Source organism: Nicotiana tomentosiformis, chromosome 6 (assembly GCF_000390325.3).
Source record: "Nicotiana tomentosiformis chromosome 6, ASM39032v3, whole genome shotgun sequence".
In the NCBI taxonomy this organism is placed as follows: Eukaryota; Viridiplantae; Streptophyta; class Magnoliopsida; order Solanales; family Solanaceae; genus Nicotiana; species Nicotiana tomentosiformis.
Window position 1 is genome coordinate 145,200,187 of NC_090817.1, and position 26,669 is coordinate 145,226,855.

Below are 26,669 nucleotides of genomic sequence, written 5' to 3' on the forward strand. Positions count from 1 at the left end.
CACTGAACTTACACTCCAAGTATTCTGTCTTGGTCCTGCTCAACTTGAAACCTTTACACTCGAGGTCTGCCTCCATACCTTTAACTGTGCGTTCACACCGCCTCGCGTCTCATCAATCAATACAATATCATATGCAAATAGCATGCACCACGGCACATCCCGTTGGATGTGGCGCGTCAGTGCGTCCATCACCAGGGCAAATAAAAAAAGGCTGAGTGTCGACTCCTGATGCAACCCCATCATAACCGGAAAATGGTCTGAGTCCCCACCTACCGTCCTCACTCGGGTCTTTGCTCTATCATACATGTCCTTAATCCCCCTAACGTAGGCAAGAGGTACACCTCTAGCCTCCAAACATCTCCACAAAACCTCCATCGGAACTTTATCGTACGCTTTTTCTAAGTCGATGAATACCATATGCAAGTCTTTCTTTCTCTCCCTATACTACTCCATCAATCTCCTAACAAGATGGATGGCTTCTATAGTCGAACGTAAACCCGAATTGGTTCTCAGAAATAGACACACTCTTCCTCACCCTTAGCTCTACCACTCTCTCCCATACTTTTATAGTATGGTTAAACAGCTTGATACCCTTATAGTTATAATAATTTTGGACACCTCCCTTGTTCTTATATACAGGAACCATCGTGCTCCACCTCCACTCTTCGGGCATCTTCTTCGTTATAAAAATAACATTAAATAACCTAGTGGGCCACTTCAAACTTACCTTGCCCGCACTCTTCCAAAACTCCGCCGGAATTTTATCCGGTGTGGTCATTTTGCCGCTGCTCATCTTACGCATAGCCCCCTCCACTTCATCAACTCTAATTCGCCTACAATACCCAAAGTCACAACGACTCTCATAGAGTTCCAAATCACCTAATACAATACTCATGTCCCCCTCCTCGTTCAAGAGACTATGAAAGTAGGTATGCCATCTCCGACAGATAAGTCCCTCATCCAACAAAACTCTACCTCATTCGTCTTTGATGCACTTCACTTGGTCCAAGTCATGAGCCTTCCTTTCTCGCGCTTTGGCTAACCTGAAAAACCTCTTATCCCCACCTCGGCCCTCGAGTTCCTCGTACAAACGACTAAAAGTTGTCGTCGTTTCATGTTATGAACCATTTAAATAGTAGAGTAATATATATTGAGCTGAATTCTCATTTCTTGATCAGTGGGTTGTCTTTTGGCATGTTTGTAAAACAAAAATCTGTATTTAACTGATCTTTTCTGTTATGAACCATTTAAAGATTGGATGAAATACAAAATTAGCCGATCAGCGATAACTAAGCGCATTTGCTAGTATAAATTTGCATCTTATGTGTATATAAAATATATTTTTTAAATATTATTTTTGAAACGGCTAAAAATATACCAAACTCTTAAAAATTGGCTGCGGTTTCCTCTTTTGTTGATTTGCTTTTTCAGGCAAAAATTGCCCTTTGCTTTCAGCAAATAAAGCTAAAAGTCCTATCCAATATGACAAAAATGCCTTCGGTCAAAAGTAATTAAGACAAACATAATGCATTGGCTCTTTTGGAAAATAATGCCACGAGGTGACACTAAATTTACTTATTGGCCAATCATTAATTGGAAATAAGTGAGAAGCTTTTCTTGGCAAGGTCTACTTGTAGCTAGCTGTCTCTTAGTTATAGTCCACCAGTCAAAAATTATCAAAGTTTCGACGTAAAAGAATTTAAGTTAATACGTATAATATCATTACACTACCTGTGATAATAAGTTCAAATTTGATATAAAATATAGTTTTAAAATTGCCTTGAATGCATATATCCTACCATGCCGGCAGATGTGTAGTATTCAGTGCTTGTGTCAAATGAATAAATACGTGATATGTATTTAAATTCAAAAAATTTCACTTAATCATAACTAATTAGTACCTATTAATTATAATAAATTGATATAATTTAGTATAACCGCGTACAAAGTAAGTTTTTACCAATAAAAATGTAGTGGTTCACGAAAAATCCATGATTTGTATTGATTAGGTCTCGGCGCCCATTTGAGAGCAGGTAGTCTTCGAACCCGTTTGGATGAGCTTGTTGTAAGTGATTTTTAAGTCTAAAGCTATAAGTTAGGAATTCTAGTTTTTGACTTATTTTTGTTATTTTAGCTTAAAAATAAGTGCTTAAAAATACTTTTTTACTTTATCCAAACACTACAAAATGGCTTAAAAGTGATTTTGGCTTAAAAGCACTTACAATAAGTCAATCCAAACGGGCTCCTTTAGAAGATAGCTCTAAAAATCAAGCAATTGCATCCTATAATTCTTATATAGTAAGTATTTTTAATATTAATTTTGACTCGCTTTTTTGGGCATATTGTTTGAAATGTGGCACAAGTATTACGCATAAAAGAATTATAAGCTATATATGGGAACAAAAAGAATCATTAGGTCTGAAATTCCTCAATAATTTTAACTATTTAGTCCTCAACTACTAATACTACTACTAGCCAGTATTAAGTTGATCCTATTATTAGTTAGTACTTTTTACTATGCATTTCTAGGACAAAGTATACCTACTGATATGTCATCCAATATGGGGAATAACAAATGAGAGATTCTAACCTGAAAATAATGTAAGATAATCAATTGTATAAGATGAAAGGTTAAGAAAATAAAAGACTCATAAACCATACTCAAAGTAAATACGCCCCTCAAACATACTACTCTTATTGAAATAAGAGTGTTGGTTGACTTAATTAATTGGCCACATTTTTTATAATAGTGTGAGTATGAATATATCTTTGATATCAGTGGCGATCCAATACATAAAGTCAAGAAGTTCGATAGAATTCAGGATCTTCTTCTCTGGTCTAACTCGGACCTCTTTGCATATTATTATATTAAAGCAAAAATCAAGTATAAATACGATTAAATAAAATATACAAATTCAAAACCTACATGTCAATTTAAAGTATACAACAATAACATATTCAGTCTAGTCCCATAAGTGGGGTCTAAGGAAGATAGAATATATGCAAACGTTACCCCTATTTTTAAGAAAACAAAAAAATTGTATAATTTAAAGTATAATTTATTTAAATTCTGAATTCGGTGCTCGTTAACTAAACTTGTAAAACTCAAGTACTCAAGTCAAAGATATGTCTTGGGCAATGTGGGTCACCCGACCTGCGACTGAAACCCAAAAAAGACGACCCATAAAGTAACGTGTTAGTTGGTCTATAATTTAGATTCATTTAATTGGCGTTTGCTTTTTCGGCCATTTAATTCCCTTACTCTCTCTTACTACTATTTGTGTCCACAAAACAGTACAATAACAAAAGTATCACAATTTAAATATCAGTACATGAATTTGACTTTTAAGTATTTTCACGGCTTATGCTACTGCACACCTTGTTTCAGCTTGTTTACAATGTGAGAAAAATTTAAAAGAAAAAAATTCTTATATTATCTTTGGTGAAATTAAAGACAATATGGTCAAAACGACAACATAATTAAGGGAATAAAACGTCACAATTATATCGTATTACTCGATACTTGCAATATAGTTAATGGAATAAGACGTTGCAATTATGTTTTTATACTCGACGACGCTAATACAATTAAGGGGATAAAACGTCACAATCATAGCATGTGCATTTGATTAATGTAATATCTATGTAGATTTTTCCATAACCTTTTTTGTGGTCACACTCCATAAATTAATGATTAAATGTTACTCTTACCCTTTACACCCTGTTCACAAAAAAGTAGCTTTCATTAATTTTGATTAAAAAGAAAAATGAAAAAAAACAACAACTTACTATTAAGCACCCACCTCTGTATTAGGAAACATCTTCAGGCCAAAGATAGTAAAAATTGCATGGGCCGCCTTATTTGATCGCTCCTTTTTAACTTATACCCGTTTTGTTTTTCCGTTTGCATTCGTACTCATTTTTTGTTAAAAGCGTTTTAAAAAGACGATTTTGCCCTTCTTTAATAAAAGACTATTGACAAACTGTAGGACAAAAATTTAAGCATGTTTAGGCTGAAGTTTTAGCAAATAAACTAAAAAACTTCAGCTTGTTTAGACTGAAGTTTCGGATAAAATTCAGGACAAAACTGTAGATTACGTTACAAAACTTCAGCATATTTTGGTATAAGTTTTAGCATATGAACTAAATAACTTCAGCATGCATTAGCAAAAACTCTTTAGAAAATTACATACTGCAAGACAAAAATTTAAGCATGTTTAGTCTGAAATTTTAGCAAATGATCTAAAAATTTTCAGTATGTTTAGTCTGAAATTTTAGCAAATGAACTAAATAACTTCAACATGTTTTGTCTGAAACTTTAGTAAATGAACTAAATAACTTCAACATATATTACCAAAAACTCATTAGAAAATTACATACTACAAGACAAAAATTTAAGCATATTTAGTCTGAAGTTTTAGCAAATGAATTAAAAACTTAAGTATGTTTAGTCTGAAATTTTAGCAAATAAACTAAATAACTTAAGCATGTTTAGTCTGAAATTTTAGGAAATGAACTAAATAACTTAAGCATGTTTAGTCTGAAGTTTTAGCAAATGAACTAAATAACTTCAGCATGTTTAGTCTGAAATTTTAGTAAATAAACTAAATAACTTCAGCATGTTTAGACTGAAATTTCGGATAAAATTCACGACAAAACTGTAGACTGCAGGATAAATAATTTCAGCATGCATTAGCATGAAGTTTTAGCTTCAATGTGAAATAACTTCATGCTATATTAGCATGAAATTTTAGCTTCAACGTGAAACAACTTCATGCTACATTAGCATGAAGTTTTAGCTTCAAGGTGAAACAACTTCATGCAAGTGTGATTTTGAAGATGAATTTGGACAAGTTTCTGATCTTTTTATAAAGTTGCTAAGAGGAGAGGATAAGATCGTTTTATAGTTTTATATCTTTTGTGAGGGGTGTAATTGTCATATTATTACGGGTTTTTGTGAGATGGCTATCAAATTAATAATTTTAAAAAATAGGGTACAGGTTAAAAGGTGGCACAAATATAGAGTACGGCTGCAAATCCCTCCCAAAATGGACCAACCGTAAAGTTGTATGTATTAGCTGGCCACTAGGACAAGGTCCAACAATCGAGAAGCCCAATTATATCATTGACGGCCCAAAATAGGCCCATATTGTTTCAAAACAAATATAGAGGGAAGTGAACAGTTAGTCACTAATTAGAGATGTCTTTGCTCTTTAGCCACTGTTTAAAATATATTTATTCTTTAGCCATTGCTTAATAAATTTTTACCCGCCCGGACAAAAATACCCCTATGCCTAGACATGAGTGTTGTATAAATATTAAGGACATGGTGTCCTTAACTTCATGAATGATGTGTAAATATTAAGGACAAAGTGTCCTATATTTGCACCTTCCGTTGTTAAACTTTAGGATATCATATCATTAACTTCATATGTGCAGTGTATATGTTAAGGATATGGCGTCCTTAACTTCATGTGTGTAGTGTAAATGTTAAGAACATAATGTCCTTAACTTGTATTTGCACCATCTGTTGTTAAACTTTAGGACCTCATGTCCTTAACTTCATATATGCAGTGTAAATGTGAAGGACATTGTGTCCTTAACTTCACGTGTGCAGTGTAAATGTTAAGGACATAGTGTCCTTAATTTTATGAGTGTTGTGTAAATATTAAGGACATAGTATCCTTAACTTCATAAATGTTGTGTAAATATTTAGGACAAAGTGTCCTGTATTTGCACATTCCGTTGTTAAATTTTAGGACATCATGTCTTTAACTTCATATGTGCAGTGTAAATGTTAAGGACATGATGTCCTTAACTTCATGTGTGCAGTGTAAATATTAAGGATACCATGTTCTTAATATTTACACAACACTCATGAAGAAAGGGTAAAAACGTCTTTTCGTATTAATTTTAATAAAGTAGTGGCTATTTTTGCTCAGCATTAAAACTATTGGATAAAAACTAAATATCACGTTAAAAAGTGGTTATCCCACGCCATTTCTACCCAAACACACCCTATTGGCATGGTCTGGTTTCATATTCAACCTCAATCATTAGCCACAATATTAGAAATGACACTAGGTAGCCAAAGGGCTATTATTTAAGAATTAGTCAGTACGTCCGGATTTTTTTTTTTTCAATTTAATTTTTCAGGACAAAAATGTCATGAATTTTTCTGAAGTTAAGATTTTTTGTTTAAAGTTTTACGACAAAATAAATACTAGTTAATCTCTAAATAACATCACTAAAAATGACTATTTGTGCACTTGCCCCGCCACAACAGGCACTCCCCATGTTCTCTTTTACCTTATTTTTTAAATAACGATGATGTTTGATTCAACTTATACGTGTTTAAACTAATCCACTGAGTATATATTATTTGTATCAGCTAATTTGCTCCAAGATTCTAGACAAATAAGGATCATTCGCCTTGCCTTCGTTGGAATTCAAACTTTGGATGTCAAAATTATCTTCTTTTTCCAATTTTTTTTATCATTGTCCAACGACAAGAGGATGTTTTTAGCACCTTATTTTTGAATGAGTTTATGTTCTGTGATCAGTGTAAAATTTTTTTTTACACACTAAAATTAAGTTGAACAATAACGGTAACATTTTATATAGTCTGATATAGTAATATTGAAAAAAGAGTAATAAGCCGCTATAACTACCTAAATCATATCATGTGTAAACTTTTTTTTTTTTTACTGATATATATATATATATATATATATATTATAATTTAAACTCTTTTTTGTTGAATTATGTAGTGTGGCAAGCTTTATGCTGTATTATACCAGTCAGCAACTGGGTGTGATTGAACAATATACCACCAAAACATGTGCAATAAATGCCCCTGCGGTCCTACTCTTGGCAAAAGAAGGTTGGTCCAAAAGGAAAGTATAAATGACTGATTTGTCACTCATTTCCACCTATTCTTTTGTTGAGCTTTTAGCTACGTAGAACACGGGTGTTATTGGTTCGGTTCGGTCGGTTATTTTATAAAATTTGTATCATACTAATTTTTCGGTTATTCAATTATCTATAATCAAAATTAGACTTTTTGAAACCGTTCCAATCATGTCGGTTTTTTTTCGATATCGGTGAGGTTCGGTTAATTTTTATATTTTTTTTAAATATCATATAAAATTCACCAGTAGTGGTAGAATGCAATAACATACGTTCTTTTATAGGATTTAGTAAAACCCTCTAGACATTTTTACTTTTTAAAGGGTGATGAATTAAAAAAATAAAAAATGATTAGAGTATAGATCCATCAACTATTCTACAACAACGTAAAAGAAACCAAGCAAAGGCAAAAAAAAATATAAATCACACAAGTACAAAGATATTAACCAAGTTGGGACTCAAGAATAAAGTCTATAGAAGATTAAATATTCAAAAAAATAAATCTAAATTATATGAAAGGAAACATATTCAATACATTGTAGTTTGCTACTCATAATCATTAGAATACTTTGTGTCTTGCTAATGAAGATACTTGAAATAACTTAGTTTAAGTAGAAGTAACATAATAGGCTTTAGGAATTAGTAGTTTGAGTTTAATTACTTATTTGTTGGCTTGTAAGAGTTTTCATAAGGGACTTTTTCGTATATATACAAGATTTTAAACTTATGTCTAAGTTTTCATATTTACAGGAAGTAACAAAAGTTTTTTTACAAAATATATACAAATTCGGTCAAAATCTATAATTTATCTACAACATAAGCACATATTTTTTGTACAGAATCCGGTCAAAAACTATAATTTAAATACAATTTATATACAACTTATATACAATTATGTAAATTGTAGATATTTTGTATACCGTTTCTACATTCAACATACAAAATATATACAATTTGTTCATGTCTTCTTTTTCGAGTTTCAATCTGAAATTTCAATCAAAACCACCTCGAAGTTTTACTAAATTGTCTCAAATTTGAGATATAAACTCCAACAGATATTCCCAATCATTTGCAACAATACCCAATTCAAACAAAAAATAATTTCATAAAATTTCATTTTTGAATTCAAAACTTTGAAATTTTTTAATGACTGTCAATGGAGTTTTTAATGGATTAACATAGTTTTCAATTCAATCTACTCGCTTCTAATTAATACTATTTTGTTTATTGATTTCAAAAAGCTAAAATAATGATAACTAAAATGATTCTCTTCATCATAGCTAATTTTTTCTTATTTACTTTCTCGTTTTCATAGGATCTGAAGCAACAACTTTGCTAGGTACCAATATTCTCTCTTTTTTTCACTTAACAGTAGTATCATTTCTTCAGTTAATCCACATGAAGATTTTAGGCTAAGAATACTGATAGAGAATGAGAGACAGAGACAGAGACAGAGAGATCGAAGAGAGAGAGCGAAGAGGGAATTCCCTATTCAATTCCTAATATAATGGGATATTCATTAATACTAATTTGTATATAATTGGTAAATTGTATATCAACTTGTAATTAAGTTAAAACCTCAACAGTGAGGACAAATAAGTTTTTAATATAGTACACATAGGTAAAAATTCCTTTTCATAATTTCAAGGCCCAAAGAAAAATCTAATATTTTATTATTTTTAAACTTACTATATAAATATATTTTTCACATGTAAAATTTATTCGGTACAGTTCGGTATTTTTTCGGTTTATTTTTATAAAATAAAAAACCTATCCTAAATATCGGTGCGGTTATAGATTTATAAAAAAAAACTCGATTTCTATAAAAGAAACCTAAAAATCGGTTCGGCGCGATACGGTTCGGTCAATTTAGTCGATTTTCGAATATCCATTGACACCCCTAGCTTACCCAACAAGAAGATTAGAGGATGTAATGTTCAAGACTTATAACTTGTTTGGTCAAGCTTTTTTTTTTTTGGCCAAAAGTATTTTTTTCCCATAGTTAAAGTATTTGGCCAAGCTTTTAGAAGAAAAAAAATATACCTTTGAGTAGAAGCAGAAGCAGTTTTTGAGAACAAGAAAAAATAGTTTTTCTCAAAAGCACTTTTGAGAAAAATACACTTAGAAACACGTTTTAAAAATCTGGCCAAACAGTAATTGCTGCTCAAAAGTGATTTTCAAATTAATTAGTCAAATACAAATTGTTTCTTATCAAAAATATCTTTTTAAAAAGTATAAAATAAATTGATTTTAGAAGCCTGGACAAACAGGCTATTAGTGAACGACGTGGAGATAAACAATAACCAACATTCTTCCTCGATTAAACACAAAAGAACCAACTTCTTAAATCATGAACGGACGATTCTTTTACAAATTTATAAGCTTGCATATATAGAGTGAAATGGTAGACATCGTTCCTTTTACCATTTAGATCCATAGCAGTATATTGGGAAAAATCTTATTTTGACCTGTTGTTTGTCTCAAATCAAGCGATATAAGTTTTAAAGCCACAAATAAATGTGATAATGTTATTATAGTTAAACGATAATAATATATACACATAGTGGTGAAGTCAGAAATTTATATTCAAGGGTGTTCAAACTTGAAAGAAATGAAAAAAATTCTCCCATAAAGAATATTCAATATATGTTATATATATACCTCTAAAATCTAATATTTTACTTATATACGTAATGTAGTTATTCGACGCACAATTTATTGATCTGATACAAACATCAATTTCGTATATTTTTGGAAGGGTAGTTGGTGAATGTGAGTATATTGGCTCTACTTACGTTGTGTCATTCTCATTTTTCTGTACATGCTATGAAAAACAGTAAGTTGATCTTTATCTTGTCGTCATTGTAGATCTTTTGGTTTCTCTCTTCTCAAGTTTAGGGGGCTAAACTAGAAGACGAGTAAAGAGATGTATTGGGACACTAAAAAGAGTTGCGCCTACGAATCACGAGATTTCTCCTTCTCTTCTATGGTTGGGAAAAATAAGAATGACTTCTTGAATGAGCTCTTAAATAAGTCACGCAGTTTGGAGATGACACGTGCTAGTGCTTACATTGGCTGCCCAGAATTTTTATTAAAAAAAAGATAGAGAAAAGGGAAAAAGAATATACTTTACTAAAAATAATGGCATAAATATTCTGTTCAAATCTTGATAGATAGAGGTGTCAAGTATCCCATGTAATTAGTGGAGACGTGTGCAAACTTACCCAGATATTATAGTTATTAAAAAAAAAGTTATGGTATAAACATATTTACAAAATTAACCTTATCATGTAATCACAAGTAATATTCTATGTAAGCACTGCCTATCAACGGTTAAACTATACTAATAGTCTAACAATTATTACACTATCATCATATGTAATTTAAATCAAATTTTAAAAGGGAGAAAATAAAAGAGATTTCATGGACTAATCAACTTCACACTAAAACCATGAGACAGTTAATTGCAAAGTCAATTGGCAAGGAGTAAACTGCATTTGTGTCAGCTTACATAGTTACACTGTACAAATGACAACTAGTGTTCCACATCCATAATCAGAGTCAAAGCATAAAATGCAAAACAAATCTAGACGTAAAACATTACAAAAATGCAAAATATTTGCAATATAAACAATGATTGCAGCATTGTTGGCAAACACAATAATACAGGAGATGATGGTTATATAATTTGAGACAAGAATACCAAGGGAAACAAAAATAAGTGGAAAAGACTTATCACACTCTACCTGTCAATTCAACGATGGATTCATGCACAAGCTCTTCCAGCAACTTCCTTTCAATTTCCATTCCTACATTATCTAATTCTAATCTCAAATATTGAAGCCACCCCTTCCCCACTACCTCCTTCCTCACCATTCCATCCACCACCAGGCTGTTTCCATCCCCACCATCATCGGAGAGATATTTCACCTCGCTCGAAAACCATTCCTTCATTCGGGTCCACACCTGGTCTACCAATATCAATTTAGCTCCTCCTTCTGGGAGATTATTACTGACCCCACTATAAGGTATGGCTCTTTGGCAAGTGTCTGGCCCATATCCTGCAATTTCCATCAGTGCTGCATTTACACAATCAAATACAAGTTTTCGGATTGATCTCCTTCGTCTTCGCCTGGCCTCGTGTAGTACATCCTGCTCGTTCAGATCAACATATTTTTCTCTTAGCGATGGATCCAAAGGGCTTTCAGGCGAATGCCACATCAACAAGAATGCATCAGATTGCACTTCATTAAGGCCAGCTGCCGTTAATAATGTTTGAACAAAAGAGAACCATTCTTTTTCTTCTTCCTCTGTTCGCTGAATGGATGCAGACGGTCTTAAACAAACTGAACTGGCTGTATCTACACAGGAATCATTCCATGACAGAGTACGAGCAATTGATCCTATTGGAGGAGATTTGTCAATCAGATTGCACCTTATAGGGTCAACAGACAACTCACCACCTGTTAAATTTGATAAAAGCATAGGGTAAAAGTATAAGTTGTACATATATCAAAAGAAAAAGGGAAACCAGAGATCTAGGTGTGATTGGTGCCACGATTTTACCATGATGATCTGGCTTAGTCCTGCCAAAGGATATATGTGCTGGATGTTCATCCTCTTCAAATGTTGTCTCCAAAACAGATATAGGACTTGGTTGGTCCTGGCTCTCACACTGGTTTCCCGAGGGCAAAGATTTTGATACAAATAGCCCAACCTGCTAAAAGTAGTTAAATCATAAATGAGCTTTGGATTTCCTCAAAGTAGTCAATTTGGCAAAGTCATATCAGCCCTATTTCAGTTGGCGTGACAAACTGTTCCCACACATTGACAAAACCTCTTTAAAAGGAACAATAGAAGATATAATAAGCTATACAAGAAATTGCAAGGACACAAATCAAAAGGTGAGAGAACTCCTGTTGCTAATATTCTAGAACACACAGATGATAAACATCAAACTGAAAGAAAGAAAAAGTGGAAATGAACAAATTTTTGTTTTGATAACCATCAAATGAAATGAATGAGAAAAAAAATGGAGCTTAACTGATTTCCCATAATTTGACCCATAAAACCACACTAACTAATCACCAGGAAAGTGCTTTTCCAAAGAGGTAAGTAAGTACATTACCTCAGGAGAGATTATGTCCCGCTCGCCAAACAAATTCTGGGAAAATAGTTTGCCTGGTGATTTATCAACGTCAGCTGATGAGCACTCAAGCCCTGGAACATTAAGGTATTCACTTTTATCTTTGTCAACTTTTGCAGAACAATGTGAAGACTTGTCACCAGACTGCATTTCATCGCTGGATTGCCAATGGTTCACGCCGTCTTTGCTTGGTTTTTTGTTCCTTGAGAACAATAGATTTTTCAGTGACAGTTTTGTGCTTCTTGGCTTTGTTGTGTCTTTGGGAAGGTTGTTTTTTCCTGTATCAGGACCTCGAACATCCACATTCAACTGCGTACCAAATGCAGCAGAAGATACAGGAACAGATTTAGACCTTGAGAGGTTTCTAGGTGACTGATCCAAACTTTCATCACAGTTGGAATTACTCATCGAGTTGGAATTTGAAGTTCTGGGTTCTTCTTTGCTACTTTCCTGCTCTATTCCTCCGGCCTTCTTCGAGTCAGAAAGAGCAAGCATCTCGCCTAATGTACTGGAGTTTCTGCGCAGATGTCTTTGTTCTTGACAACTTCCATTAGATGCCACCGTTGCCCATCTCTCTGAAAGTCGCTTCTTGGCTTCTTTAGAAACGGAAGATTCTGGGGAATAAGATGCACGGCTCACGGAGGAGCAAGAATAAGGGCCGCCAAATCTATTAATGTAATCCCAAGAGTGCCTAGAAACTGGTGATATGACTTCTGAATCACTGAGATTTCCTGCTACATACTCATTTTCAGACTTGTTAAATGAACTCTCATCACCAATGTAGCCATTGGAAGACACAGAAGAAAGCAAGGTTTCATCCCTTCTATGTCCACCAGGATTTTCTCGCATCTTCTGTGTAATGCCTATTGCCACTTCTCCTGAGTCCTCAGCTTCATTATCCTCTATGTTCACAAATTTCGTTTCAGTTTCTGATGCTCTTGGTGATGCTGAAGGTGGAGAACTTGCAGCCCGGCAGTTGTGGGTCTTGCTAGGGCTTGGTTTCAACACCACTATCCTTGTCGGTTGAGCAGGATTTTCGTCAATATTCCAACCTGCTGCAGGAGGGGAACTCGCACAGTGGCTTTTGTCTACCCTGTTTCCCTGACCCACCTGGGTGGCTCTCTTCATCTCTTTTTCATTTGTGTTTCCTGATTCACCAAATCTACTATTATCCACCATCTTTGATGGTTTAAGAACAGTTATTCGCTTTGTCTCAGGAGGAGGAGGTACAGACTTCAAGTTATGTAAATGCTGCGAAAACATAGGATTGGGTTCTTGCAGAAACTTGAGGAATAGATCTGTGTTGGAACTTAAAACCTCCAATGCTTCTTGGAATTCTTTAGACTGGCGAAGTTTTCCATCTATAGAGAGGCATTTAGCTTCAATGAACTTCTGACGAACAAAAGCTACCTTCTTGTCAATACTGGTTTCATCGTCTTTTGCCTTTTGGGGAGATTTGCTTCTCACACAATTTATCTTCGTGGGTGGCTGCCAAACTTCATAGACATCCTTATATTCATTCTGCTCTGCATATTGATTAACATTATGCATTTCTTCCATCAAGGAGCCATTTTCGTGCTGGCAATAACTGAACGAGGAATCAGTATGACTTCGTGAATGACCTCCAAAATGACTTCGTGCAGCTGAAACAGATCTCCGCATAGGAAAAGCATCAAGACCCATCAACTTGGCAACAACACTAGGTGGATTCTGACAAGAGTTTATTTCCTTGGACATTTCTTGGGCTATAAGCTTCTTCATCGGTGTTCCATTTGATTTCTTGTTTGAACTGTTTCTCTTCAAATCTGAAAAAATCTGCATGCACCATATCTGAGCATTAGTATCGAACCAAAATTCAGTAATAGACCAGCTCATCTCGCTTCCTAAATTAATATCATCTAGAAATAGACTGAAGATGTACCATTTTTCCCTCTATTTGATCCTCAGAAGGATACGCCCTGACAACATCTGATTGGCTCCTTGAAAGAGAACCTGCAGTAAGATGGACCAAGTCAACACGAAGATTCAGTTTCACGGTTAGAGGATGCATAAACAATAGAAACAAATACTCAAATACCGTATGAATTCAAATAGATCTGGCCGTTCTTGCAGGAGCTTTGTTTTATGGAAAATGAAAACAGCTCCAGATAGAGGAGTCACATTTCATATATACCCATTACATCCAAAATATCTTTTTTGAACTTGATAGGCGATTTGACTAGTCTTCTGCAAACAATACTATTGATGCACTATTCCTTAGTTTGACGAATCAATTCCACAAAAATGTTCTAGTTGCCACTACTTAACAAAAAGATTTTCCAAGTGAAACTACGATAATGGTTTTATCTACAAAACAATCATTACCCCAGAGTGTCTTGTTTATGTGGTTCTCAATAAAGGATTCAAAATTCTAAGATGGAACATTAGAGAGAACAGAGAAGTATATAGCAAAGAAATTTATTATCACCATGTGGTTTATCTGTAAGCATCCTGTTTCCTGCCACCCCAGAATTCAAATCGAAAAGGTTCACCATTCGTCCCAAGCATCCTGGAAAAGGTTTATCAAGATTGCTATTTTTACCATTCTGAAACCCATTCATCTCATCACCTGAGACCACACAATTAACCATGTAAATCCAAATTGCTGCGTCAATCATTGTGTCATCAAAATGTTATTTCCCAAAGAGTAGAGAATATAAACCCCCAACAACTTCAAATTTCCATATGCCAAAGAAATAGGCATGTGCCCGAGACAGCAAAATATGTGTACACATGTATATATATCTACTCAAAAAGAGATGGAGAGAATTGACAGAAAATACATCATTCATGATACAAAAAATTGCTAGAAATTAGCTAAACATATTACAACCATAAAACATTGGAGCCACGAGTAGATGGTACACGCAACAGATAAGGAGAAAACCGAACATAAAGGACAAGCTTTCAGAATTCAGATGTCATGCAAAAAAAACCACAAGAGATAAGTTGATTTAATAAAGATGTTGTTTAAAAACTATAGCTCTAAAAATCATAGAGTAAATCTATAATCAGACAATTTTCCCCCTCATTGTGCTTCCTCTAAAAGGAGATATACACACCTTCACACTTCAGACACCCATACCAAGGATCACAATATGTGACAAGCTACAAAAAAAAAACATTTTCTCAAACAACAGTTTCACAGCAAACACCAAAGGAGATTTATTAAAACCATTAAATAGGAATATAGTGAAGTAGCTCCCGGATTACTCCATTGATGGATGTCTCAATGGCCTTTTGCGGTATTTCTGTTCATTATTTTGAAGATATATAATTCTTCATTTTTATTAGCTGTATTAGCTGGAATTTTAATAAATTGATGGGCAGAGTTACCAGGTACCTGCTACCTATAGTGGTGGGAGGTAGCAGATATCCGGTGTAATAGTTGAGTCCACAATTTGATTTGTTGCTTACATTAAAGTGTTTAGGCCAAATTATGCAGCGAGAAATTACATGAGAGTCCATATGAAACTTCAGATCAACCACTCAAGCAAAAACCAGAACAAACTCAACCAAAAAAAAGGAACTTTCTACTTAAATAACTACCAATAACGAGTAATAACCTGCACTCATTCAGTGTACATCACCATTAGTTTAAACAAACCAATCATACGAATTTTTAAGAGAGTACAAAAATGGTAAATATAAACATCAAAACTTTGAAACGCTAAAATCCGAAAAAAAAATAAAAAGAGAAAACGAAATTACGAGAAAGAGAATCCGATTCGAAATACCTTACAAAAGCGAGATCGGAAGAGAGTACAGAAAAGCAAAAACTGAAAAGCTTCTGCTAAAAGCTTCACAGTATCAACGATATGCAGGACCACCTGACAATGCCACCGCCGCAGGTTTCACACAGTAGTAGGTGAATAAATATGTGTGTGAAAAATAACGTAGAAAGCTCAACTTTAAGCTACCGGTGGTTTCACGGAACGGAGGTCGCCGGAAACGGAAAACTGAAATTCCGGTAGGAAACTCGCCGGAGAGCGTTCATCTGTTCAGGGATCACGTTGATAGAGAGAGTAGAGAGAGGAAGTGAAGTGAAAATTTTGTGGATTAAAAAGGATACAAAATAAAGTGATATTCTTCGTTAGTAAATACCAATAAATTGACCTGACAAGGAAAGATCCTTATGGTTTCGGATAATTGTATTTCGACCCCACTTTCCAATTAAGATTTGCCCCCACATATAACGCGGCTAGTTTAGAACCAGCCATCATTTTCTAATCATAGTATAACTGGTGCACCGGCAAATGGATATTTGTAAATTACTCTTATTGTATGATCATTTTTTTTTATTAATCATAGTATTTGGGCTATCTATTAGGTAAATAACGGATAATTTTATTAATCAAAACTTGAACATATGAGAAAAAATCGTTTAGTATTTTTGTCAGCATTAAAATTTAAACTTAGACTATTTTCAATCTATTTTATTACGCACTAGACCGCGGCGTTTGCTGCATTTATTGTTGATCATATTATGAATTTAATGTTGTGACCAATTTGTTAACATAAAAAATTTAAGTAAGTGGATCCTTCAATTTAATGCATATGCACTGAAATAGATAATTAGGTGTATACATGATTATGAGATAGCTACCACATCTACTTTTAGCATTTTAGGAGCTTCAATTTAAGTCCAAATTTGTAACGTGACAGTAAAATGATTAATGACATATTAAGTAATTATTGATTTTTGTTTTATGTGTTCTACTTGCTAACTTTGCTAATATTCAGAATTTCACTGTTATCCTCGTATGCACCCCTTTATTTGATACATCTTGGTAGGCTAATTATACAAAATTCCGGTTTACTACAAATAAAACCTGAAAGATTCATTTTCAATTTTAGATTATAAGTGAAGGTTTAATTAACATTACCTATTTTACAAAAATCTTTAGCCTTATCAATCTTTCAAAAATAAAAATTATGAAAATTTTCAAGTTTTGTCTTTTTCCTTACATAATTTATTAAGGTTTTAATTGACATTCGCCTTTTCCGCTTATTATTTTTTAATTACATGTCTCATCTTCCACTTAATCAGGGGCAGCCCAACCCTAAAGCAAGTGAAACACTTGCTTTAGGCCCCAAATATTTAAGAGCCCCAAAATTACTAGTATTTTTTTTATATATAGTAGTATATTATTTATATAATTATCTTTTATTATTGATAAATTTATTTCTTTATTGTCATATTAATTTTTAATAACTCGATTTCTTCCTCTAATTAATATAACTAAAATAGTTTTTTGTCAATCTTATTTTATTTTTTTTAATTAATTATATTTCTCTATTCATTAGTTGGTCACGTAACTATATCTAATAATCTAACTTATTATTTATTTTTCTAACATAAATTATACTCTCTCCGTCCCAATTTGTATGAAAGTATTTGACTGGAGATGGATTTTATGAAATAAAGGAAGGCTTTTGAAACTTGTAATCTTAAATAAATCATAAAAGTTTTTGGGCTAGAAATCATCTCATTAATGGTAAAAAGAAAAATCTAAAGTTGAATTGTTACCAAACATAAAAAGGGACTTACTAAAAAAAAGGAGTCACTTATGTTTTCTGGGTTCTCTCATTTCAGTTGTGATGCAATCAACATTAAATTCATTTAATTTTCTGTATTTTATAAAACTAAGTTCTTATTTTTTTTAATTTCACATCCTCACTTGTCTAATTTTTTTAAAAACGATGTTCATTAAATTATTAAGATTTAATAACGATGTTCATTAATAAAGGCCTCTTATTAAGATTTTGCTTTAGGCCTCCGATGAGGTTGGGCCGCCCTGCACTTAATTTGTGGGAAGAAGATGAGTAGCTACAACAATTGGATGGATATGTATATTTATTTGAAATCAAGAGAATCTCAAACACAAGAAAACAAAAAGATCTCCCATGCAAGTATGGTATCAACAGTTGTACTATAATTATAAAATACTAAGGCATATTTTATATGAAAAGCATATAATAAAGTATTTTTCTTATGATTAGTTCCATAATGATGTTTTTGGCTCATTCACTTCACGTAAAGTCTTGACCTTTTTCGTGGACTTTGACAACTCGATTGCAAAATCTTACATTTACTATTTATGACAGCTTTTTCAAGCGTTATTATTATACCAATAAAAGAGAAAAAGACACTTTTCTCTAAAAATCAACCAAACAAAGTGGATTTTTAGGCTAATTTCCAAATGATGATAGCTTTACTTGTAGGTCCAGTTAGATCAGGACCATCTAATTGCCTATGAAATCTCAAAGAGGGATTTAAGACCACATTCAACAAAAGGGACCCTTATTCCAATCAATTTGACACTTCCTTACCAAGATATTATGAAACGACTAACCATAACATTATTTCTTATGCCCCACTGTATCTAATAGATTTTTTTTTTTCTAAAAAAGATCTCACCCGGTATTCGAATCTCACATTAGGACTCAACTAATTCGGATTCATACTGCGTAAGCCCAATTAAAGGAAAAGTGCTTACTGCTATCATTCCTAAGGTTCGAACCTGAAACTTTAGTTAAGGGCGAAGGGAACATATATATCTCACCATCACCTTTCGTGATGTATTTAACGCTATTATTATTATTTGAGAAGTTAACGAATATTTTAAATGTAAAAGTTGCGAATTATATTACATTTTCTTTGTACTTTCGTTCCAAATATACACATTTTATTTGAAACTTGATGAATTGATCTCTCAATTCACACCAAAACTTAAGAGCGTTCGTTATTATACTCGTGATCAGTAGCGGACCCAGCATTTTGTGCAAGGGAGTTCAGTCAAAGACGAAGGTGTCTAATAACATAAGTGGTGACTTGGTGTCGGGTATGACAAGTAGGGTTTGATCATTTTATTATCTTTTTTGCTCTTAATACAATATCAAAATGAAATCATTTTAAAGTTGGTACTCTTTAATTTTAACAAAACTAAAAATATTTTATGAAGGTTAAATTTTTTATTTATTATTAAGAAATGAGAGCAAAATAGAACAATATAGTAATAGAGACAAGATATATAGGAGGAGAATGTAGAAATTATCTTATTCAAGTGTGTTTCTTGTGTGTACTTCATAAGATAAAGTATACCATATTTATAGGATATGGGATACATAAAAGGTTACAAGAATACACCTAAAGGTTATAAATATTAAGTGATGAATTAACTAAATACATGAACTCAAATGGTTCATGGAATAGAGATGTATGGAGTATTCAATGGACATCCACTTTAATATATTTATAATATTCCCCCTTGGATGTCCATCTAAAAGATAATGTACCTCGTTAAAACCTTACTAGGAAAAATCCAGTGGGAAAAAGGCTAATGAAGGAAAAAGAGTACATACATCTTGTAATACGCATTGAGTGTTGCCTCATTAAAAACCTTACCAGAAAAACCCAGTTAGAACAAAACCTTGGTTAAGGAAAAAAAGAGTACAACACATATTATAACCCCTCTGATGAAACTTTATTTGATATCTCGAAGACGATGCATTCCAATCTTATGCCGCAGCTTCTCAAATATCGATGTTGGCAATGCCTTAGTGAATAAATCTGTCAGATTATCACTTGAACGGATTTGTTGAACATCAATCTCACCATTTTGTTGAAGATCATGCGTGAAAAAGAACTTTGGTGAAATGTGTTTTGTTCTGTCTCCTTTGATATATCCCCTTTTAGCTGAGCTATACAAGCAGCATTATCTTCATACAATATCGTCGGAATCTTCGTCTTTAAAGAAAGACCACACAGTTGTTGAATGTGTTGAGTCACTGGTCTCAACCATACACATCCTCGACTATTTTCATGAATAGCTATTATCTATGCATGATTGGAAGATGTAGTAGCTAAAGTTTATTTTGTTGAGCACCGTGAAATAGTTGTACCTCCACAAGTAAATAGATAGCCTGTTTGAGATCGGGCTTTATGTGGGTCAGACAAATAACCTGCATCTGCATAACCAATCATTTGTGAATCGGATTCATAAGAATAAAATAATCTCATATCAATAGTCCCTCGGAGGTATCTAAAAATATGCCTAACAACATTCCAGTGTCTTATCGTTGGAAAGGAACTAAATCTTGCTAATAAATTTACTGCAAATGTTATATCTGGTCGAGTATTATTTGCAAGATACATTAGTGCCCCAATTGCACTAAGATATGGAGTTTCATCACCAAGAAGCTCTCCATCATTTTCATGAGTTCGGAATGGATCTTTATTTATATCAAGTAATCTCACAATCATCGGGGTACTCAATGGTTGTGCTTTATCCATATAAAAACGCTTTAGGATCTTTTCGGTATAAGTTGATTGATGGACAAAAATTTTATCTTTCATATGCTCAATTTGTAGACCAAGACAAAATTTTGTCTTTCCAAGATCCTTCATTTCAAACTCTTTCTTCAAACAGTCTACTGCTTTTGGAAGTTCCCCAGGACTTCCAATGATATTTAGATCATCAACATACACATCGATTATAACAAATTCAGATCCATACCTTTTTATAAATACATAAGGACAAATTGAATCATTCTTATACCCTTCTTTCAGCAAATACTCACTCAGGCGATTATACCACATTCGGCCTGATTGTTTCAATTCGTATAAGAATTTTTGAAGCTTTATTGAACAAGTTTCCCGAAAACTTTTATTAGTTTCAGGAACTTTAAGCCCTTCAGGGATTTTTATATAAATTTCGTTGTCTAATGTACCATACAAATAGGATGTGACAACTTTCATCAGACGCATATCAAATTTTTCATGGACTGCCAAATTTATAAGATACCTAAAAGTGATTGCATCCACCAAAGGAGAAAGTCTCAATATAATCAATACCAGGTCTTTGCGAAAATCCTTGTGTCACAAGTCGTGCTTTATATCTAGCGACTTCATTTTTATTATTTCGTTTTCGCACAAAAACCTATTTGTATCCCACTGGCTTTATTCCTTCAGGTGTTCGGACTATACATCCGAATACTTTACGTTTTTCGAGTAACGCTAATGCTGCCTGGATAGCGTCTTTCCATTTTGGCCAATCATTTCTCTGTCTACATTCATTGACAGATCTTGGTTCAAGATCCTCATTTTGTTGCATTATTTCAACAACAACATTATAAGCAAAAATATTGTCAACAATAATATTATTTCGATTCCACCTTTTTTCCGTAGAGACATAACTTATTGAGATCTCTTCATTCTTATTATTTTCAGGTACCTGCACCTCCTCTGAGGTCTTATCATTTGTTATGTCACGGGGCTCTTTTGAGCAATTGCCTCCATATTATGATCTCCTAGATCATTTGCTCCTTTTCGCTTTCGAGGATTTTTATCTTTGGAACCAATTGGTCTACCACGTTTCAAGCGTGGATTAGACTCATTTGCATTTATAGATTGTCGAACCGGGACATCAATTCGAATAGGAGCATTAGCAGCTGAAATATGTGACTTAGTCACTCTTGGTAGGTTAGTGAATGCATGTGGCAGTTGATTTGCAATATTTTGCAAATAAATTATCTTTTGAACCTCGTGTTCACATTGATTTGTTCGAGAATCTAAATGAGATAATGATAATACATTCCAATCTATCTCTTTTTGCAACTGCTTATTTTCTTCCCCTAATATTGGGTATACTGATTCATCAAAATGGGAATCATCAAATCTTGTCGTAAATAAATCTCCAGTTATAGGTTCCAAATATTTTATAATAGAAGAAGATTCATACCCAACATATATCCCCAACTTTTTTTGGGGTCTCATCTTTGTGCATTGTGGTGGAGCAATTGGAATATATACTGCACATCCAAATGTTATAAGATGGGAGATATTTGGCCCCTGACCAAAAGCCAATTGTATTGGGGAGACTTTATGATAACTTGTGGGTCTGATCCGCACAAGAGCTGCTGCATGTAAAATAGCATAGCCCCATGCCGAAATGGAAGGTTTTATTCTCATAAGCATTGGTCTAGCAATTAATTGGAGGCGTTTGATCAATGATTCCGCTGGACCATTTTGAGTATGAACATGAGCAACTGGATGCTCAATTGTTATCCCAGTTGATATGCAATAATCATTAAAGGCCTGAGATATAAATTCACCAGCATTATCAAGACGAAGTGTCTTAATTGCATAATCTGAAAACTGTGCTCTTAATCTTATTAATTGAGCTAGTAACCTCGCAAAGGCCAAATTGCAGGTTGATAACAAGCACACATGTGACCATCTTGTAGATGCATCTATCAAAACCATATAATATCTGAATGGTCCACATGGAGGGTGTATGTGCCCACATATATCACTCTGTATACATTCCAAAAATGCAGGAGATTCAACTCCAACTTTAATTACTGATAGTCTAATAATCAGTTTGCCTTGAGAACATACAGCGCAAGAGAATTCTTTAGTTTGAAGAATCTTCTGGTTCTTCAATGAATGATCATGTGAATTCTCAATTATTTTGCGCATCATATTATAACCGGAATGGCCCAACCGGTCATACCAAATAATAAAATCATTAGTAAACTCCTTATTTACTATGGCATGTGATTCGACTACGCTAATACTAGTATAGTATAATTCGGAGGAAAATGCGGGAAGCTTTTCAAGCACATACTTCTTTTTCACTTTTATTGTAGTAATATAAAGGTATTCAACCTTTCCTTCATTGGTGGTCTCAATATGATAGCCATTTTGGCAAATATTTTTGAAACTCAACAAGTTTCTTTGAGACCTACTACAATATAATGCATCATTAACAACCAATATAGTTCCTCCTGGTAGTAATACAGTCGCTCTTCCAGAGCCCTCAATTAATTTTGTACTACCAGATATTGTTATGATATTGGCTTCTTTCATAATTAAATAAGAGAAATATCTCTTATCTTTTAATATGGTGTGCGTCGTAGCACTATCCAGAAGGCATATTTCTTCTTTATTATTGCCAATTGAACACTGAGAAGTTTTCATATTCTTCATAAAGAAAAAAAAAATACATCATAAGTAATATTGAAAAATTTAAGAACAAAAGAAACTATATTTATGAAAGTAAATACTGACAACATAAAACGTTTTATTTAAAATATGAACTTCGATAAAAAAATACATTTATCTTATAATTTTTTCCAATAATAAGTCTTCAGTTATGATGCTCAAAGAAGTCCCCAACTTCTAAATGAGTAATATTTGTAAGGCCTTCGGAAATATCATCTTTATAGGCAAGGTTTGCTTCAACTTTATCATGATTATTCATAGGGCCTGCCTCAACATCATTTTGAAAGGGCAAGTGAGTCTCGACTTTATTTTGTTTTCCTTTTATAAATGCTTGATAAAGTTTGACAAAATATTCAGGTGTACGAAAAATTTGTGCCCAATGATTTTTCATACCACATCGGTGGCAAATATTACCCTTGCCTTTTGAAGGATTTTTCTGAGAACCCTTATTGTTCTCTTATTTATAATGACCACCACCATAGCGATTATTATTTCGCCTCTTGTCACACCCACATATATTTATACGGCCACGATAATTATTTCGTCTTCTTTCAGACTTTGGATCTATCGCTCCCAGATCCGCTTCTGGAAATGGAGCTGATCCAGTAGAGCAGACTTCATGATTTTTCATTAAAAAGGCATTATGTTGTTCAGCCACCAAAAAGCATGAAATTAACTCAGAATATTTCTTAAAGCCCTTTTCACGATATTGCTCCTGTAACACCATATTTGAGGCATGAAAAGTGGAAATAGTCTTTTCCAACATGTCCTCATTATTCATAGGTTCCCTACATAATTTTAGTTGGGAAAGTATTCTATATACAACAGAATTATATTCACTTGTGGTCTTATAATCTTGTAGTCGTAAGTGCATCCACTCACGACGAGCTCTTGGCAACACCATGGCCTTTAGGTGGTCATATCGTTCGTTCAAACTAGTCCATAATTAAAATGGATCTTTCAAGGTTAAATATTCACTTTTTAACCCTTCATCGAGATGATGGCGAAGGAAAATCATGGCTTTCGCCTTATCCTGACTTGATGCTTCATTTCTTTTTTTAATAGTATCACCAAGACCTTTAGCGTCAAGGTGAATTTCAGCATCAAGTACCCATGGCAAATAGTTATTCCCAGAAATGTCAAGCGTCACAAATTCAAGTTTTGACAAATTCGACATAACGAAGAAAATAAGTAAATTAGAATGATAAGAATTATTATCAATGCATACCATTTATAGTTATAGGTCAATATACTAAATCGTAAAATTAAGAGAACATGTGTTGTTACTTCACTATGTATCATAGTAAATTAATGCATAATCTTTAATTATACTATGTATACTAAATGCAATCGTATGATTACTAACCTCAATAAGCTTAATTAATAAAGCATCATTTATGTCGATTACTTAGTCTACTAAAATATAAAACATTGTAAGGTAAACTAATACGATAAATATTCTCATCCATGTGCAAGTTTTACAAAATAAAATAAAATTTTTGAAATAGAAAATGAAGAAACGAGTATTAATTCAATAGTATATATAGTCATGGTTACATGGAGAGAAAAAAAAATCATCTTTATTCTAACTAATATGCTAATTCTTTACATTAAATATTTAACAGATGATTGTATACTTTATCTTTACCAAAGAGTACTAAACAAGGATTAGATAGAAATTAGTGGAACATACATTCAAAATTGAAACTGGCACAAAATCAAAGTTAATAGCCTTCTACCGCATAGCTTATATATATTAAAACGTTGCTAAGAATAAAACTGTAAATACATACCGTATGAAAAAGTACACTCAACTTCAAAAGACGAGAATGAAATTAGAGCCCCGTGGAGCAGGCAAAGTAACTATGATTTTAGCAACTCGTGCTGATAACGTATTAAGAAATGAGAGCAAAATAAAACAATATAGTAATAGAAACAAGATGTATAGGAGGAGAATGTACAAGTTATCTTATTCAAGTGTGTTTCTTGTGTGTACTTCATAAGATAAAGTATACCCTATTTATAGGATATGGGATACATGAAAGATTACAAGAATACACCTAAAGGTTATAAATATTAAGTGATAAATTAACTAAATACATGAACTCAAATAGTTCATGGAATAGGGATGTATGGAGTATTCAATGGACATCCACTTTAATATATTTATAACATTTATCTCTATTCTAAGAAATTTATCTATTTAATTTAATAAATTTTACTTCAAAAAATTTAATTTAACAAATATTTATTAACTCCAAGATATTTAAATAAATCTAGAGTTTTCCTTGTTACTTATAAGAAGTTATTTGAAGAGAAAAGAGAAGAGAAATAGAAGTCAACGAAATAATAAAATGACAAAGGAGAGAACATGACAACAACAACAACAACAATCCAGTATAATCCCACTAGTGGGGTTTGGGGATAGTAGAGTTATTTGAAGAGAAAAGAGAAGAGAAATAGAAGTCAACGAAATAATAAAATGACAAAGGAGAGAACATGACAACAACAACAACAACAATCCAGTATAATCCCACTAGTGGGGTTTGGGGATAGTAGCGTGTACGCATACCTTATCCCTACCCTGGGATAGAGAGGCTGTTTCCGATAGACCCTCGGCTCCCTCGCTCCAAGAACTCCCACCTTGCTCTTGGGGTGACTCGAACTCACAGCCTCTTGGTTGGAGCCGAAGGTAATAAATTTGAAGGATGATGTTTAATTTGAAACAAAGATGGTCTTGGCTTTCAGTTGCACACACTCCATTCAAGTACGGATTAAAAACAAATTGGAAACGCCCTTTCCCAAATTGGATTCGATCCTAGCACCTCTCTCACTTTGAACCCGCTCGACCACCTCCACTGGGAGCATGTTTGTGTTAAAGCGGGTTCAAATATTTTTTTTACAATAGTAATTTTCCTCCGTTAAATGTAATATATCAATATACGCCGTATAATTTTTCGACGAAGCGGTTTCAACTGAACCCCATGTGGGTCCGCCCCTGCTCGTGATACTTTGTGAAATAAAAAAGTAGTAAAATGGGGGAAATTTATTAGTTTTAAAAAAACTTCCTAGTCTATGCTAAATTGCTAACTATATGATTAAACATGATTCACGACAAACTTTAATATTGAAAAACTCGTGCTACGCATCTTTCTTGCTTAATGTGAACAAAGGCTTTCACGGCCACGTTATTTGTTAAGAATTCATGTGGAAGAAACTTTAAACTTTTATTCTTTGAGAAATATGTATTTTCACTCTCCCCACCTGTCTAAAAGTTTTACACACATAATTTATTTGAATAAGTAATTTCAATAGATTGGACTCATCTGATTCAACATTTGTTTGCTGGCTAACTATTTCAATAAACAAGGTAATAAGCTAAAAAGAATTATAACAGACCAATTATAATTCAACAAGTAAATAAGTTGGTTATAATAATACTATCAATATGTGCCAAATAAGTTAAATTCACTCCTTATTTAGGTCACTGGTTGATAAAGTTAAAAAACATGGATATAAAATGGTCATATTAAAATAATAATGAGGATTGATTTCTTAGCTGCACTA

General features: G+C 33.3%; 2 protein-coding genes across 9 annotated transcripts; both read right to left on the reverse strand.

The window, feature by feature from the left end:
- Positions 1-10,509: 10,509 nt before the first annotated feature.
- LOC104086523 (uncharacterized) lies at positions 10,510-16,167 on the reverse strand. Of its 8 annotated transcripts, XM_070177995.1 has the most exons (8): positions 16,015-16,084; positions 15,832-15,924; positions 15,157-15,202; positions 14,523-14,663; positions 13,977-14,047; positions 12,038-13,885; positions 11,476-11,629; positions 10,510-11,372 (listed from the first exon to the last, which is right to left on the reverse strand). In XM_070177995.1, exons 4-8 carry the CDS (start codon positions 14,653-14,655, stop codon positions 10,645-10,647), a joined length of 2,934 nt encoding a protein of 977 aa, XP_070034096.1. In that variant the 5' UTR covers positions 14,656-14,663; positions 15,157-15,202; positions 15,832-15,924; positions 16,015-16,084; the 3' UTR covers positions 10,510-10,644. The 8 variants fall into 8 exon arrangements, with proteins under 8 accessions (XP_070034096.1, XP_018622980.1, XP_009589095.1 ...); XM_018767464.3 differs by lacking the exon at positions 15,157-15,202 and having other exon boundaries at positions 15,837-15,924; positions 16,015-16,167; XM_009590800.4 differs by lacking the exon at positions 15,157-15,202 and having other exon boundaries at positions 16,015-16,167.
- Positions 16,168-23,559: 7,392 nt separating this feature from the next.
- On the reverse strand, positions 23,560-24,279 carry LOC138894893 (uncharacterized). The gene is made up of 2 exons (XM_070179628.1): positions 24,089-24,279; positions 23,560-23,890 (listed from the first exon to the last, which is right to left on the reverse strand). The coding sequence occupies exons 1-2, from the start codon at positions 24,277-24,279 to the stop codon at positions 23,560-23,562; spliced, it is 522 nt and encodes a 173-aa protein (XP_070035729.1).
- Between the last annotated feature and the right edge of the window lie 2,390 nt (positions 24,280-26,669).

Coding starts and splice junctions, on each gene's coding strand:
- LOC104086523 (XM_018767464.3), bottom strand. CDS start 14,655: ATGAATGGGTTTCAGAATGGTAAAAATAGCAATCTTGATAAACCTTTT. Junction 11,630..12,037: donor GGGACATAATCTCTCCTGAG/GTAATGTACTTA, acceptor AACTACTTTTAG/CAGGTTGGGCTATTTGTATC. Junction 11,373..11,475: donor GACTAAGCCAGATCATCATG/GTAAAATCGTGG, acceptor CAAATTTAACAG/GTGGTGAGTTGTCTGTTGAC.
- LOC138894893 (XM_070179628.1), bottom strand. CDS start 24,279: ATGTCGAATTTGTCAAAACTTGAATTTGTGACGCTTGACATTTCTGGG. Junction 23,891..24,088: donor CGCCATCATCTCGATGAAGG/GTTAAAAAGTGA, acceptor AAAATTATGTAG/GGAACCTATGAATAATGAGG.